A 17,467-nucleotide genomic window follows, 5' to 3' on the forward strand; every position below is an offset into this window, starting at 1 on the left:
GAGACGATGGCGAACCACGAAGAATAATACAAGCGTGCTGCCGTTCGATATCGAATATATGGGAAATAAGCCCGACACGAAAAGGAGAGAGAGAGAGGGGGGGGGGAAGAGGCATCGGTACAGTCAGGCGATGAAATCCCGGGTCGGCGGTTTACCCGAGGCCCCACGGATTCGCGAGCGTATCCATCACGGTGGCTAGCTAAGGCGTCGCGCAAACACACGGGTCTAACGGCGGACGCGCGAATCAACGCGCAGATTATATGCAGAGGCTACGCGCCGCCGTCTGTTGTGATTGATATTTGGTTAAGCGGCACAGCGATCCATCAAGTCCGCAAAAGCGCTCTTTATCCTTGGCTCGCCAGAAGCTACACGTCTCACCCGATTCCGGTGAAATCCGGATACACGGCCGCTCTCCTCCTCCTTTCCCAGTCAGTCTTTGGTTCTCTCTCATCTCACGAGCCTTCCTCCCGGCTATTGCCGTTGCCATGAAAGACGGAGAATGATCGATAATTGAATTTACGCAGTTTCTTCGCAGAGGTGGGAGGGAAGTTATAATACGTCAACGTTGCGTGTGTTGTTTAAATTGTATGATATATAACGGAATCTTAAATGCATGTATATTTTGCTTGCAGACGTACCAAGGATGGAAAAGTCACCGCTTCTGGCGAATGGATACAATCACCCACCCACGCACCTGAGCCACATGCAGTTCATGCAGCTCGGCGGGCACCCAGGTGCAGGACATACCGCTATCCTGTCACCGGCCAGTCTACCGCATCACCTGCAAGCGCAAGCACAGGCTCGGGCCGAGCAGGGTCTCAAGGTCAATCCGAATATGACCAACATGGAAGCCCTCGCGAGGTGAGTCTTCCCTCCTTCCTTTCTCGGTTCATCTCGGCGTGTCAGAAGCGTCGAGAAACCGCAAATTGTCGTTCTCTTGCGATGTTCCGGAAGCTGTGCTTCCTCGCGCAGCGGGAAACATTTTCATTAACTTCCTCCCCAAAGTTTACGAGACGGGGACAAGTCGTATCGAACGAGATGGTAATAAGCGCGAAGAGGCACAATAAGTCGACAGAGAGCGAAAAAGAAATTCTCGTTCGGTGCTTCTCAGAAAAATTAAAGCTTCGAGTTTCGTTTTTCGATTCTATAGTTTTGCACCTGCTTTCGCGCTAATCGACAGTTCATTCGGAAATTGGATTTATCCGTTCTGAGTGCCTCACGGCGATTGCTTTGGCTAGCGAGGCCAAAAGAATACGACTTTAAGAGGATTGAAGAGACAGCGAAGCCGTGGAAATTCGAGGGGTCTTGACACCGTTTGATCTCTTCCTCCTTCTTGCACTTCTCCTCGCTACCCTCGACTTCTCTTTTTTTTTGTCTTCGCGTTTTCCTTCGATTTCACTTTCTCAGACGTTTGTCGTTTACTCGGTTTGGATTACACCGCGACGCGCACTAACGCGTCGATAATTAATCTTGTTTCTTGGATGTATACCTACGATTAAACAACTTTTATTGATTGTACATTTATTGATTTTTAACTTCCGACCGAGTAAAGCAGTTTGATTGTGTATAATAAACCGTTTGTTTCTAAAAGTAATTAAGAGAGAAATAATTTAATCTTGCATACTACACTAAGACATGGCAAATCTCTCGCGTTGTCTCAAGACGTGTTATTATTCATGATTCGGTTCGACCTTGAGATTCTACCAGCATTTAGATCCCTCTTGTGGTGTTAGGCCATCTTTGAAGACATGAAGGCCTTCTTGAGGCGGTAAATCCTTGCCGCGTTACGCGCGGTCCCAAGACGAATATCGCGGCTTATTCGGCTTCGTGGAGTGTGTGGAGAGCCGCGAAGACTCGAGAGAAAGAGAAAGAGAGACTGAGAGAGAGAGAGAGAGAAAGGAGCACCAAAGGAGCAACATCCTCGTCCTTACTCGAGGGGATAGACACGAGGCTAATCCCGGCATTTGTTAACGCGTTTCTAATAGATGCTCTCGGTACGTTCCCGCTTTCCGCGCGCCACGATACGCTCCCGCAGCCGGCCGAAGCTTTCGAGGATACGGAGACTCGCCTTAATTTTCGATTACATCCGCCCCGTGTAATTAGCCCCGTCCTACTAACTGTTACCCCCTTTGCTCGAGTGTTCGCTTTAGGCGGCGCGCGCCCGGAAAATCGGGACTTAGCGGCAGACACAGGGATTTGATCATTTCTTCCTTTCGGTCGGTTTTGCGTCGGAGAATGATTTCTGGTAACCCCGTCGGATAATAAATAATGACTGAAGACAAAAAAATAAAATAAGGGAATATATAACATATTAAAAAGATACTTTTTCTCTCGTTGAACAGATACGGTTTACGCATTTCGTATATAAACTATTCTTAATGCAAAGCCGACGCTCCGGATTTTTAACGCGTCTCAATCTTTCTTAACAACGCAATGTGCGTTCGTGAGTGAGTGTAGCAACGTGCGAGAGAACGTGTGCGTGTGTGCTAGCAACGCGCGTACACGCATACGCGCGGGCGTGTATAATGACACGGTGAAGGCGGCGCCGCACGTTTCGCATTATGATTTCAGCGCTTTGCTTTTAATTAAAATGCAAATCTATCGCGACGGAGGAGCGAGCGAGCGAGAGAGATCGGGAGGTAAGACGGATTACGTCTGGGGGCGCCACGACAAACACCGGAATATGATTAATTCAACGCAACCCCATCCTGGGACACCGACGCCACCACCGTCACCGCGTCCACCCGTTTTCCCTTCCTGTCCCTGTCCTGCCTTGTCGCCACCCCTTAACTCGCCGTATCTCCTTCTTCCCTCCGTCCAACTTCCCCGCGCCAACCTTTCGTCACCCTGCGTGACCTCTTCGACCAGTTTCCACGGATGACACGTACGGCTTTCCTCTGCGTTTACTTCTCGCTTTTCCTTCTCGCTTTTCCCCATTGACATCGAGATCCGTTTCCCGTCGTGCAAACACAACGAATCGTCAACGCAAGTCCGTGGAAACCGTGTCAGGCGTATTGACATTGGGTCCTGGAACTTCTCTTCAGGATAATGTACTTGGGCATTTTCAAAGCGCCGTCGATGCCCGATTTCCGTTTCGTTTTTATATTACGCAAACGAAGATCCTGTCCCTCCTGATTAACTTATCCATTTCTTCCCCCTATCTTTTCCCCCCTCCCCGCGACCGGCGCGATCCCAGGTCGCAAATTAACTCCGCTCCTACCGCGCTGACATCTCTTTTTTTTAATCAACGACATCAAAGGCTCTTCATTCTCGGTGCGTACGGCAACGGTCGGAATCGTGTCGTAGCCGAGATGAGACGGAACGAGGACTCTTAATCAGTCGTGTCCTCTCACAGGAGGACGCTTCGCGATTGTGCGATTAGTACTACGATCGCGAAACAACGCGTTTCTCCTTTCGTTTCCCTTTTGATTTAGTCACCGTATTATCCGAGGCTTAGGCTTTCTTTTCCATTTTGTTCGTGTCGTAACCGCCTTTTGTTTTGTGCTCCACAGGTCCGGGACGGTTTGGGAAAACTGCCGAGCTGCCTACGAAGATATTGTCAAACATCTCGAAAGGTAGGATATCAAAATCGTATTAAAAAGAAAAGATAAAGGATGTGGAGAGAGGGGAAAAATCGTACCGGACCGTGGCTTGCGGTCATCGCGTTTTCACGCAGAAATTTTAGATGCGTTTCGAGCGCACGAATGATAGCGTCCGAGCGAGGGGGTTCATGCAACGCTGTTCACCCGTGAACCCGTAATTCTCGATTAGCCGGAAAAATCGTGCTACATCACGGACGGCAGCAAAAATACAGAACGCAGCGCGTATATCGAGCTCGATGACGCGGCCTAGGCCGCCGCTGCACTTCCGATAAATCAGTATTACCGGGGAAGCGGTATCGAGTTTCCGGTTGCGCGACAAGTTGAGTCCAGGCCTGACGTAGTAATGCCAACATGATTTGTATGGTGCGAGAGCCCTTCTCTCCTACCGCGTCGTGCACCCCTCCTATCCCTCTCCTATCCGCCGCAAAATCCATCCGAGCGACCGACGGCCTCCGTTTCATCTGACACCAACACACAGCCGCCGCCGCGGCCGGAGAGCGAGCCACCGAGGTTTCCGCGTGATCCTAACCACTTGTCACTTCACGGCACGCAGATCATCGTCGCGACGTGCCCGTCCATCATTCGGGGATTAAATCATTCGAGCGCCTGCGAAATACTCGCGCCTACCAACGAGCCAACGCTGCTTCGAAAGGGTTGATTTCGGAAAGGGGCTTTGCACCCACACCCCATCGTCGATCTCAGCGGAGAGAGGGTGCGAAGCAGCAGACTCTACTTCATTATGGCTCTCTCTCTTCCTCCTTTGGACTTGTAACTCCGTAAAAACAAAAGCTTGTGAGACACAAAGAAGACGAGGGAAGAGGCGCTACGTACGCCAAACGGCATTCCGAAAATCTTGAATTTCACCCTCGCCGAGGAGGTAATAGGTGCGAGAGGATGAAACGAAGCCTCGCGCCTCCACGGCGAATCTGGCGGAGAGCCGTTAATACGGGGGGTGAAAATCGACACTTGGCCGTCCGAAACGTAATTTCCAATTCAAAGGCAATGACCACTGGTCGAGCCGCCGCCGCCGACCACTCACTCGGCCCCCGCACGCGCTTACCCGCCGCCTGTGCGCCGCCCTTTCTCTTTCTCTCTCTCGTTCTATTTGCTTTACCGTCGACCCCACCGTCGACTTCGTCAACCGGACAAACGCGTATTGTGATTTCAGCCTTTGACTGGTGGCCGTTCGATGGATATCGCAGGGGGTGGTAAATGGGCACGAGGCCACGGGGAGCGGATGTGGATGCGGGGAGTGGGCTGGGGGGAAGGGGGGACATGAGGGGCCGGGAAACGGACCGGAGTAGCGAGAGCGACGGGGGTGGTTTGCTGTGGAAGGGCGGCGGACCAGCGAGCGCACCGTGAATATTCATGGCGAGAACCCTAGACGAATTCGGACTTGTTGCGACTGACACTGATGTAAACCTTTGTTTATCCTGCGTGGCCCGCGCGTTCGTTCGTTCCCTCGAGATACGCGCCAGCAGCCGCGCAGCCGAGGGCGATCCTCGAGTATTTAACTGCGAGTTAAATTCTGATTAATCGACGGCGCCGACTTTATTAATTGTTTGTCCTTTTGATTTTACAACGTTCAGCCTGCGAACGAAGACTGCGTTGCTCCTTCTGCCGTTTGTTTCGCCCTCTCTCACCCCCTTCACTGCCGCGTTTTAATCCCGATGATTTGTTCTCGCTAATCCATTTGATCTACTCGCTTGGAGGAAAACTGATTTCCCCTCAAGTCTATCCGCCAGCTTGGTCAATTAAATCTTATTAACCTGGTATCACGGTACGTTTTACTGCTTAAGTTTTTTTTATGCCATAGCGTTTATAGTTGCATACCTAATCGTAAATTTTATCGACATTATTATAATTGCATCTATCGATTGTTTTCCTTTTTATCATGGATAATATTTATAAAATCAAATTTTGGAAATATATGACTGGCGGATAAGCAGTTGTTACAAGCGGATGAAGGCGGAGTTGCGAGAGACACGCGGCTTCCATCGCGCTCCCGTCGACCCTCGGCACGTTGCGGCAACGGCTCGCGCGTTATGAAGTAATATTAATGGTTCCCCGCAGTTAGAATGTTCGGTATCAATGCGCTAATGTCGGCTTCCTGGCTTTAAAACTACCCAGTCATTCCGGCATAATTCAGGCGCATTGTCTGTCGTCGTCCAACTACCATCCGCCATCAGTTTCTCGCTGCCTTGCTACGGGTTCCTTATCGTCAGGCATCCCCTTACGCGTTGCCTGCCTCCGCGTCTCCGTACTCGTCCCCTCTCGCCACTCCCGATCCGTACCTTGTCTTCTGTCTCTTTTCAACCTATTCCGAACTTGGAGCCACCCTCCCCGTCGCACCCACGACGTCATTAATTACGACGGCGACGACGTCCTATCGTCCAGGACATCTGCTGGAAAATAATATTCATAAAGTTGAGCCTCGTCGTTACGATCGAGTCTTTCTGCTTCCTTTCTCACTCCCTCTCTTTTCATCATGCTTAGGGTTCGCTTCTTGCTTCCTCTGCTTTTTACGTCTTATCCCTCCTGCGCCGTACCAGCGAGATGACGTCGCCCATTTACATTTACGGTCATGGTTTCGTGGCTGCCGTGTCCACAAAAAAGTATACCGACGGATGCAAAACGATGGACACGTCGAAACGCGTCATGAGATATTTTACTTCTTGCCGCTTTGATAACCGCGCGCGATTACCGCCGACGTTGACGTCGAGTCGTATCTCGAGAATGGCATGATTGAGATTATCCTATACTCATTTAGTATAACACTTAGTTTAATATGAACGATTCGTTTCAATTCGATGAGCACATTAACATTTTATCCGATTAATGAAAAGACTAAGGATAAAATGCTTTAATTTTCAGAATAGAATATGAAACATAATTTGATATAACAAGTATTTCTTATGAATGTCTAAATAATTTAAAATTTCATTTTTTTTTTAAATTAAACTGTACATGTGTGAGCGCGGTGCAGATTCATGCACCATCGTGCATTAATATATTACATTTTAACATTTTGATTTGTCACGTCCGGCCATTGTGTATTATAATACAACAAACTAACTTTTAAGTACAAGAAACTTGATAATAAAATATATTCGCCATTTCGTGCGAATTACGTGGGAATAGGTTATCACGTAACTGCGGATAAATGTAGGTTGCAAAAATAGTATCTAGATGCAAGATCGGTCTCGGCTGTCAAACGATTGGCCTCTCTCGTCTATTGCGGCGATACGAGTGCGGCGAAACGATTAATTCGACTCGGCGATCGCGCGGACGATAGCCGAGAGCCGTTCTCGTTCTCTTACCATCGCGAGCGGCACGCTAATTGCGTTCAAACGAACTGTCAGCGCGTGGACAGGCACACGGCGCAAACACCTACAGAGGTAACTATAGTTACATGAACGGCACACGTACGGCAGCAATGCGACGTGCGCGCAAATACGCGTATTGTGATTAATACCGTTTACACGGCAACCAGTCCGGGCTTCGAGCTGTCAGCATAACGTCACGAGAATCCCCATAATTACGTGATGTGCCGCGACGCGACGATTTCCGCCTTGTCCGCTTAATCGCGCGTATATCGACATGAATTCGAACTATCAAAGGTCATCTCCGATTGTTCTTTTTCCGTCAATTGTAACAATTGTATACAAGGTGTAAAATAAAGGAACAAATTTGGAGACCGAGCCCTCTATACCGAAAAAAAGTTCATATAAGCATACATATGTATATCCGTAAACTCGATGTAATGTATGTATGTTAACTCGGATCTATAAAGTTAGCACGATATTCTAGTAATGTAAAAAAAATAATGACAGTTTCAGTAGTATTTTTTATTGTTCTATAGTTCTTTATAAAAATACAAAAAAATTCCACAATTTGTATACCAATAAACCAAAATTAAACATGCAATTGGCATGTTAATTTTGGTTTTTGGTATAAAAAGTATGCAACTTTTATTATTATTATAAGAAACTGTAGAACTATATAAAGTGCTATTGGAACTTTTGGTCATTATTTTTTTTATATTACTAGGTATTAGAATCGTGCTAACTTTATAAATTCAGGTTATATTCGTATAATATGCGTACATTACACCTACCCAGTTTTAGAATACTTCATTAAATAGAAGCACTGTTAATAACATTAATTTATATTGATATATTAAACTGCTCTCGCAATAAAATATGTGAAGATTTCCAAATCAAGATGAAAATACAAAAAATATTAAAAGTATTAGGAAAAAATCATGAAATTTTGTCTGAAAATCAGAGAATAGTTACGGAATTTTAGGATAAGGAATTTATGACAACTTTGTATATGTTTATATGAACTTTCTTTCATGTTTGATATAGATAATTCGCCCTAGAAATTTCTCCTTTTATTTTAGTTCCAACTTATATTACTTCTAATTTATTCTCTTATTGCTGCGATTGATTGTCGCGATTAATTATTACGATATATTATCATGTTCCATTGGCGTGATGATTTCTTCGCTAGTTATTTCCCTTTTATGAATAATCCTCAAGCGCGTGCGCTGTCAGAATGCCGTTCGTCGACGGTGGTGTTCTCGCGTCTCAATACTCACGCATAGGTGGAGGGCTTTATCCAAGATCGCAAAATGGTAAATTGCGTCAAAGTGAATTATGCGCGAGAATCGCTATGCGATTATCCCAGCGCGCAGCGCTGACAAAGCGCGCATTAGTCACGCTATCACTCTCGTTCTTTTATCTTTTTCTCCGGCGCGTTGTTTCGTTGTATCGTTCTTCGATTCTTCCATTTGCCCACCCAGTAATTTTCCAACATAATTTTCGTATGTAATTGCCGGTGTGCGGGCGCGATTGACTGGGCAATTACTCAGATATTTAAAGAAATGCGATCTGCATTCAAGAGAAAGAGAGAGATAGAGATGGAAAAAGGGAGCGGATGCTCGATTGGGCTTTAGGGTTGCCTTAATTTTACGAGAGCGGACCTCGCTCGCGCGAAGCAGGTATAAAATCCATCGTCGGTCGCTTATATATTCCTCGCCTGATCACCTTCGATCGTTCTCCGTCGATCGATTACGCCTGACGGTCCCGTGATCTAATCCCAACAGACGACAATTAGCCCGGCGATTTTTTGCGCGATGCGTCTTCCCTCGGCGTAGCGTCGTCGTTTGCTTGCGTGATTCGAAGGAAGATCCCACATGGAAATCGACGGTACGGTCAGTCGAAAAACAATCGATTCGCGACAGCAGCCTGGTTAGTTTGCGTTCGGCTTTAGGTATAACTTGATCGATCGGGGGGTCCTTCTCCGAACCGATTATCGGCCGCTCATCGATGAGGGGATGTTCTAAGGACGACACAGGGGCGATCGGGTTACGTCACGATCTTGTCGTGATCGGACGGTCGTGAGGTAGGTCCTTCATGTCCTCCGAGCGATGATAATAGATCCGTCATCCTTCCACGATACCGCGTGCACATCCTGATTGATCGCGATGCGGCACGAAAGGAATCGTAAAAGTCACGCGTCGACATCGAGAGCGCTGGGCGAGAGAATAAAGCAGCATAGGACAGATTAATGGATACGCGAGTAATGAAAAGTGATATAAAAGCGAGTTTCGGTAGCTCCTGAGCACGACAAAGGAGAGAAGTAAGACAACGCGAGTTGGAAAGAAGAGGTACACCGGCTAACCCGCTTGTTACATCAACGGTAAATCTTCCAACTCGTAAACTTCTCGGCCGAGCGAGTAGAAGTCGAGGTCGTCGCGCCTCCTGAAAAGACGACAGGCTGCTCCCGAGAGGGGAGAGCGCGGAAAGGAAGTGTCTGGGAGAGGCTGAGCGACATTTATTTTATTAACTTGACTAAATTATTTATCGACCGGACGTTGCAGAAAGTGCCGTGACATCGTTTGTCCGAAATGATAATTAATCCCTCAACGCTCGGGGAACGCCGACGACAACGAGTCACTTTTGTATGCAAATACTTTGCTAATATTATGCGGCATTTTGCTAGCAAGTAAAGGAATTTTGATGGATGCAATAAATAATAGAGGCAGATTATTTTTCGCGGAATAATATTACGATACAATCTTTCTTGGAAAGCGATCGTTTTTTGAGGTCATTTACGTTGAAGATATATAAGCGACGAGAATACCTACTCGCGGCTTTGGTGCAAGCATAACAGTGCGTTGCACAAGGGATGGAGGAACTGACGCGACGGGTATTACGGGGTCGAAGGGAATCATCCGGTAGAGAGAAAGAGAAGGGGAGGTGTCATGTTGTGCCAACGTGCATTATTAGAACGTACGTCATCGGCCGGTAACGAGCCAAACCGAGCAAACTTTGGGATGCGAGCGACGTTGGCGACTTTAACGCGTCCACGTCGTCGTTGTCGGCCTCGTCGGGACACCGACAAAATGATGATTAATTAAAAACATAATTATAGTTACGCCGTCCGCAAACATGTCCGCCGGATACTCCTACCGGACACTAATGTACCGTGAAATTGTCATCCTCTTTAGTTCTCCTTAGTATTTTTTCCCCACTCCTCGCTCTTGTCTCGTTAAGCCGCCGTTTTTCGTCGGATATTTTCTCAACAAGATGCGGGCTATTCGTGTCGCGGCATCAGTAGCGTTGACTAACGAGCTTGCGATCGGTGTGACATCGTTTTTTTTTATTTGCCATTGGACGCGCCGCCTAGATGGGACCACCGGCGATGATTGCGGTCTAGCCTGTTACCGCGAAAATTAGGAAATACGTTAGGAAACATATTCTTTATTTTTTATTTGTTTGATTACGCATCTATTTTAGTAACAAATATATTTGTTTTATCAGAAATATATTTAATTTATACTGTATCAAACACATTCTTTATTGCCTTTGTATGATTTTTATTTGAACTCGTCTTCTTAGTTGCAATTTAATTAATCTAGAGGACAGTGGCTTATTTTTAAAATATAGCTTTTCCTTGAGTACATTGTTAAATTTATTAATGTCAAATTATATCCACACAATTTGAGTTTTTTAAATTATTTCTATAAATCGCCACTGCTTATATTCAATATGTTGTCAATTTAATTAAAGAATTTAACTCGAGAAAATATATTAAATTTAACTCAATTGTTATTTACTAATTCCATTATTAATATGGATATTGTTTAGAAATTAATCACACAAATGAATTGATTTACGTTTTGAGACACATGAAAGTTAAAAATAACACACAAAGTGTTATTTTTAATTTAAGGATATATCTGAGTACAATCGTTGACAAAAGTCCCCCAAATTCGAAATATTTGCATAACTGCGCCAAACGTGTAGTATATCTAGTGATAATTTATATAAATGGTAAATAATACAATATATTTATTTTTAAAAAGTTATTTTTCATTTTTTCAATATTTTATTAACTTTATTTGTCATTTTTCAACTTTCTATAACAAAACGTTATTTACGAGTGCAAAACGGAAAAAGTAATTGGAATATGGTTAAAAAAGATAAATATGCATTATTTAAACAATATAAATATATTGTTATAGCAGAATATGGCAGAATATGCCATATTGAGCCATATATACATACCGCAAAATTGTTATGAATAATAATTTTTCTGAAACCGTGTTGTGAAAATTAATATAATATAATATCTAATTTTGCAAAAAGTTCTAGTAATTTAAGATCTATATACGTATAAAAAAAATTAAATTTTTGGTATTATTTCTTCAATACTTTTATTACTAATTACATTCGACAAAGTTGTATTTCCCGTAAGAAAACGTCTCTTATAGAACTTTAATACTAGAATAGAAAGAATAGAGAATTTATTACATTTAATAGAATTAGAATTTATTACACTTCAGCATTTTAGAACTTTAATACTAATACTGATCAATTAATCACTTATTTTCACAGTATTAAAAATACTGTTAATAATATTTTTAATACTTAAAATAAGTTATTAATTGGCCAGTACTAGTATTAAATTTTTATAATCATCATAACTAAAATAATAATTACTCTCTAACGGTTTAGTGAATCTACTTGAAATTTTTTTTAGTATATTACAAATAACAAAGGAAGAGTTCCCCGAAGTTTCATCAATTTGGTACTATTTTTGGGATAGCTCAGATACATCCTTAAAGGATTGGATTACCATTGCTCTTTTGATATCTAACAGATGCAAGATATTTATTATAATTCGTTTTTTTTTCCGTTGTACTACTTAATTACTTCAAAATATAACACCGTTTCAGCGTCATTGTAGTGATTTTCCTGTAAAGCCATTCATCTATAGTTATCCGTAACTATTATGTATCTTAATTAGAAACTAAACGATTAGTTTAGATCGTTTAGGAATTACGATTTGACGCTGAAATATCCGTCTTTTCATCACCTTCCGCTACTTCATCAAACGCGTATTTTTCACGCAGTATCGCGCGGCCGGCCAAGATATATTGTTATTAAATGGTTCCCCTTCGGCGCCGCACATGTCAGTATATTACGTAGTGCGGAGCTCTGAACACGGCCGAGTGAGGGGTTACACGCTCGCTGATGTACTCTTATTTATACTCCCGCGACATGCGATTCCTCGCTGCACTTCCGGCGAACGCGTATACCTTTACACTCTCATCTCACCGTTATCGATTCAGCCCTCGTGTAATCTACTAGTTTTACGGAGACTTTGGTATAATGGGGCAACAATCGATACTTGGAACAAATCTCGTCGAAGTCTAATGTGTAACAGATAAGAAATTAAGGAAACCTCCGTTCAAGCGTGGAGGTGGCGATCCGGAGGAGCGGTCAACGGGGTCGACGGGCGAGCGGGAGCGGCAGGCGGTTAATTGAAAAGCGGCCGGAAGGGCGTCGTTAAATAAACCGCGGACGAACGTTCTTGCGGTTCCGCGGTGCTACCCATTCGCAGCCTCGGTTTCACTGGCACTTTTGGTAATGAACTAATATTTGCAGTGTCCGTCCCGCGCGGGCGTGCGTTTCCGCTCGCGCGTGTACGCGTCCCTTACGTGCGTGCATGCGTGTATATGTGTGTGCGTTCGTACGGGCACCGGACACGACGGAGGTGGAGGTGTGTGGACACAATCGTCGGCGTGTTATCAGCGACCCTTCCGTAAATACGCGCTTGGCCCCGCGGGGTCGGACCCACACCACCCTCCCCTCGCTCTCCCATACCCCTCCCCTCCCCTCTCCCTCATCTCTCTCGCAAACGGCGGTGCACATGCATGTACGTCGTCGCCGATGCATGCGCTCTGGCCCGAGAGCGCGAGAGCGAGAGCTGTTATGATATGCATACAGATCAAATAGCTCTGTGTGTGCTTTGCATTCCCGACGATTGCGCCCCCGAAATCAGATTCTTCTGCCTTCGTCGTCCACATTCTCCCTTCCTTCGGGGCGACCCCGCGTGCTTTGATCACTGCGACGTTTTGTATTGTATGCGCGAAATGCGCGATGCGTCGCGTTCTTTTGAGATTTTCAGGCTTGCGCCTAATAATTCTTAATAATCCCGTGCGTAATTCCTCTCTATGAAAAATTTATGAAATTTAAGTGCGGTTAATATTCGAAATAATAAGTTTTTATTGACAAATTTTAATCTTCTGCCGACAATTGGAATCTTTAAGGGCACCATTGATATTTGATTACGAATTTTGATAGATATATATATATATAAATTTATATTTTTTACAGATAAATATATTTGTAAAAAAAATAAGTAAAAAATACAATCCGATTTCTACGGTGGTGAAAATTCTTTGTTAAGTCCAGAATAATAAAAAATAAGTAAATGGCAAATTTTACGTTTGCAAAAAGATCTTATTGTTAGTTACCTCAAGTAGGTATAGCTACGAAAATTACATCTAAGTTTGATAGTATCTTATTTGAAATACAGAATGCAAATAAACTTCATGGCGTTTGATAGAGGAAGATTCAAAATTTTTTAAGATAATTTAAGACTTCATAGTAATCGTACAAATTGTATAGATAATATTGTATAGGAGAGATCGTTAATCACCTAAAATTTTCGCTTCGGCTTTAAATGATCCATTGCCGTAGTCGAAAGTTAAAATCAAGAAGATGGAAAAGAACAAGAGGAGGAGGAGGAGGAGGAAGAGGAGAAGAACGAGAAGTGTAAATCTCCCTCTCGCGCGATGATATTTCCTGCGCGTGACAGCGCGAGGAAAAGAGAAACGAAGTTCTCCGTCTCGGTGACAAACGAGCCGAAGTGGCAGCCACGGTCACTTGACAAGAATAATCGTTTTCCAATTGAAATCCAATAGCAACTTGGCGTGTGACTGCTGCGGCGCTGCCGTCCCTCTCTTATGTCCTCGCGTCCCACATTGATCAACGCTTCTAAAATGTTTTTGACATCGATTATGCGGAAGAGTACCGGCACGGGAATACTTTCACCGCCGTCTGCCTTCGCCACGAGACGACGATGGAGGATCGCGACCGCTCTCGGGGAGAAGCACTCGGGCTACCGCCTCGTCGGCGCAAAAAGCGGACTTTTCGAGAATTTAAATAATATCCTTTTATATTTTCTGTCGCGCGCGCGGGCTGCACAAGTAGCGAGGATATCGCGCTCGTACGTTTGCGCGTACGTCGGCCGTCATAAATCCAGTCGGGCGCTACGGGAGAGAGAAAATCTACAATTCTAAAGCTTTCCATAAAACACTCGACAAAACGCTTCGCCCGCACTTTTCGAGTGGCCACCGAGCCCTCCATCGCCATCTCTCTTCCTCCCGCCGTTCTCCTTGTCCTCCTCTTCCTCCTCCTCCTCCCTTCCTCTTTCTCCCTTCCCTTCTCATCTGCGCTTCTCCTCCCGCACACCATGAATCTGTTGAAATATGTAAAACCGTGTAACCTCTTCAATTTACATAGCTGCGCTCCGCGTACGCAGAGTGGCTGCCGCTCGTCGCGCTAATTGATAATTCCGCGCACTGTACTCTCCCTCTCACGAGATACCCGCCTCCCCCGGGCTAGAAAATTGCGCGAGCACTGACCGACTAAAGCAAACAGTGTCGAATCGTGGCTACCGAGAATCGTTGAGCGTTACTATTCGCGCACGCGGTCGAAAAGATCGACTTTCTCTCGTGTTTCTTGAGGCTCCCTATTACATAGAATCCGAACGCGGATCCGCGTTCTAACGATTTCCGATCATTTTCGTGTACGTGCCGATTATATTGCACGAAAGAAAACTACTTAATCGCTCAGAACTCTGCACAGATATGCACCTACTTTCTTTCATCGCGAGATTCAGGCGATCTTTTTGTCGGAAATTCAGGTCTGCCGAGAAGGGAAAAATTCTCTCTAGAAAAATTATTTTCGACTAGCGGACGGAGCCCAACAACGAGAAAGAGAAAAGGAGAACGGGAGCGCTGAAAAAGAAAAAGAAGATAGAAAGAGGAGATGATGAAGCAAATGCCTCGGACGTTGTCTCACGTGATAGACGTCCATCATCGAGTACGACGAAAGCTCAACATCGCGAGACGACACATAAATATATATACGCCTGAGCACGTTGTGTTGATGCAACTATCATTTTTTCTTCTCTCGTCGCCAGTAATCGCGGTCGGTCGCTTCGTTTTCGCTTCCCTCTTCCACCGCTATCTCCTCCTCCTCCTCCTCCTCATCCTCTTCTTCTTCCTCTTCGTTCTTTTTTTTTTCACGCGGCGCACAACACCACGCGTGATCCACTGCGACGGCACGCCGTTGCCACTGGTATTTCGGAGCTCGCTGAACAAACAAGCGCCGATAAAAGTACCGGGGATATACAGTACATCTGGAAGTAGGGATCATCAGTCACGACGCATCTGCGAAGCACTCTAGTTCTCTCTTCTGCCCTCTGCTCCTCTGTCCCTCTCCCTGTCTCTATCCGTTCCTCTCTCTCTCTCCCCCCCTCTCTCTCTCTCTCTCTCTCTCTCTCTCTCTCTCATCCGTCGATGTCTCGGAGCGTTCACTCATATCCACCCATTGCAAGCGCTAAAAACCATTTGTCATCGCCAGCGTAAATATGCTCTCGAGCGAAACGTGCATTCGACTTGCCTCCTCTCGCGAGAAATCGAAGGAATAATCAGAATAATCTGATGGTTTGACGCGGCGGCGAAATGTGATTTTACAAGATCGTAAAGTTAAGAAAAAAAAAGTGTAATATTGTTTTATGAAATCTTTCAGGACAAACGAATAAAAATTTTTTATCGTACATTAAAACTATTGATTATAACGATAGAGCACGAGGACGAATCGATCCGTTTGGGTGCTTACAAAATACACGCCGGTTTCAGTAACAATGAGAAGACAAAATGAAATCGCGGAAAATATGAAGGGCGAAGAAAAACGCGTTCGGTGCGAGCGCGGGGCTTATCTTTATTTAGTATAACCACACGTCCGCGCTCGGGGGAGTACCTTAAAAAGTTCGTCTAATAAAACCCCACAGCCATTTGTCAACGGGGGTGCGTAGCGCCCCGGGGGCCGCTCCGCTACAAAATGTATGTAAAACACATCCAGTCGACGTCGCGGCTCGTGAGGCCGTAACCGCCTACGTCTGATGGGCCGACATCTAAAATAATAAAAGTTGCCTCCGTCATTTGTCAACGCTTCCTCTAAGGAGCGACACGGCGAGTCCCACCTCGTAATTTCGCGATGTCGCAGCTGCGGACGCGTTTGCCGTCTCCCTCTCCCTCCGTTACTCCTTCATCCCTTGCGGAAGACACTGTGCTACAACGATTTCGTGTGTTACGAACTCCCTTAATTTTATGAAGACTCGTCTCCCCCGCATCCCTCGCGAAGGGAGCGCGCGATTCTCGTTACCCTTCGCGGAATAAGAATTTGAATGAAGCTCGCGCGAGTCGACTTAATGCGATAATGCACGCGACATGACGATGTGAGCGTCGTAAAAAGCACAAGCGAGAATCTTGTGAAAGTCGAGCACTCATCTCCGTTCGGTTGCTTGACAGTGCTTTCCAATTGCTTAACACATCTTGACACGAATGTGGGTACACAGGAACGCACAAAGTGTAACATTATGCACGAATCAATTGCAACAAAGTATGTACTAATGTGTATAACGTTGCATGATTTCGGATAGAGTTAGGTTTATTTTTTAATACCATTATGTCTTAGTATTTTTTAATCCGTGATGATGATGGAAATTTTCCATCTTTTTCACGTTTTTTTCTTTTATTTATAGCTACGATTAGTAAATATTTAATTGTCACTAAAAATACAAGATTACACAATCAATTAGTATGGGTGCTTTCCATTTAGTGACACAAGTCGACACAGACATCATTCTGCCTTTAGAGAGTCAAAAAATAAGGATAGAACAACACTTGTTGTTGTTGACTTGTATTGTTGACTTGTGACGACATCAAATGGAAGATACTAAGCATATAGTTCTCGAATTGAGTACATGTCATTAGTGCTCCACGATTACAGCAATTGGAACGCTTGAATGCAGAAAAGTGTCTAGGGATGTTACAATTGAAAAGCAGCCTGAGTATGTTTATTTAAAATTGCAGCGATATTCAGGAAATATTTTTTAAATATATACACGTACGTATCTGCATCTACGCCTGTATATAATACACGTATATTGTATGTGTCGGCTTGTATGTGCCGTCTCTTGAGTTTTTCTCGCTACTATAATTATCTGCCTCTTTAAATTATATCGGACAATCGCGTGCGCTCGCGTTAAAGATTATTTACGGTCGAACGCGCTTGCATACATACGCATCGACGGTGTACACAGACGACGATCGAAACTTTGTATACCGCGTTTTACGATACGTAGACGGTTGGCTTAATTAAACCACGCACATGAACGGTTCCCGAGGAGGCCAGAGCCGTTCTGTAAGCAGCGTC

General features: G+C 44.8%; 1 protein-coding gene across 4 annotated transcripts in view; it reads left to right on the forward strand.

The window, feature by feature from the left end:
• dac (dachshund family transcription factor) overlaps positions 1 to 17,467 on the forward strand; it is a 197,775-nt gene that overhangs the window by 92,025 nt on the left and 88,283 nt on the right. For 3 of the 4 annotated variants that reach the window (XM_018444330.1, XM_018444331.1, XM_018444328.1), the window contains exons 3-4: positions 633 to 861; positions 3,513 to 3,575. In XM_018444330.1, the coding sequence (XP_018299832.1) occupies positions 633 to 861; positions 3,513 to 3,575 (292 nt within the window). The remainder of the gene's footprint in view (positions 1 to 632; positions 862 to 3,512; positions 3,576 to 17,467) is intronic. The other variant, XM_018444329.1, reaches the window with a different exon arrangement.

The sequence above is a fragment of the Mycetomoellerius zeteki genome, unplaced genomic scaffold (assembly GCF_001594055.1).
Source record: "Mycetomoellerius zeteki isolate Tzet28-1 unplaced genomic scaffold, Tzet1.0 scaffold149, whole genome shotgun sequence".
Lineage (NCBI taxonomy): Eukaryota > Metazoa > Arthropoda > Insecta > Hymenoptera > Formicidae > Mycetomoellerius > Mycetomoellerius zeteki.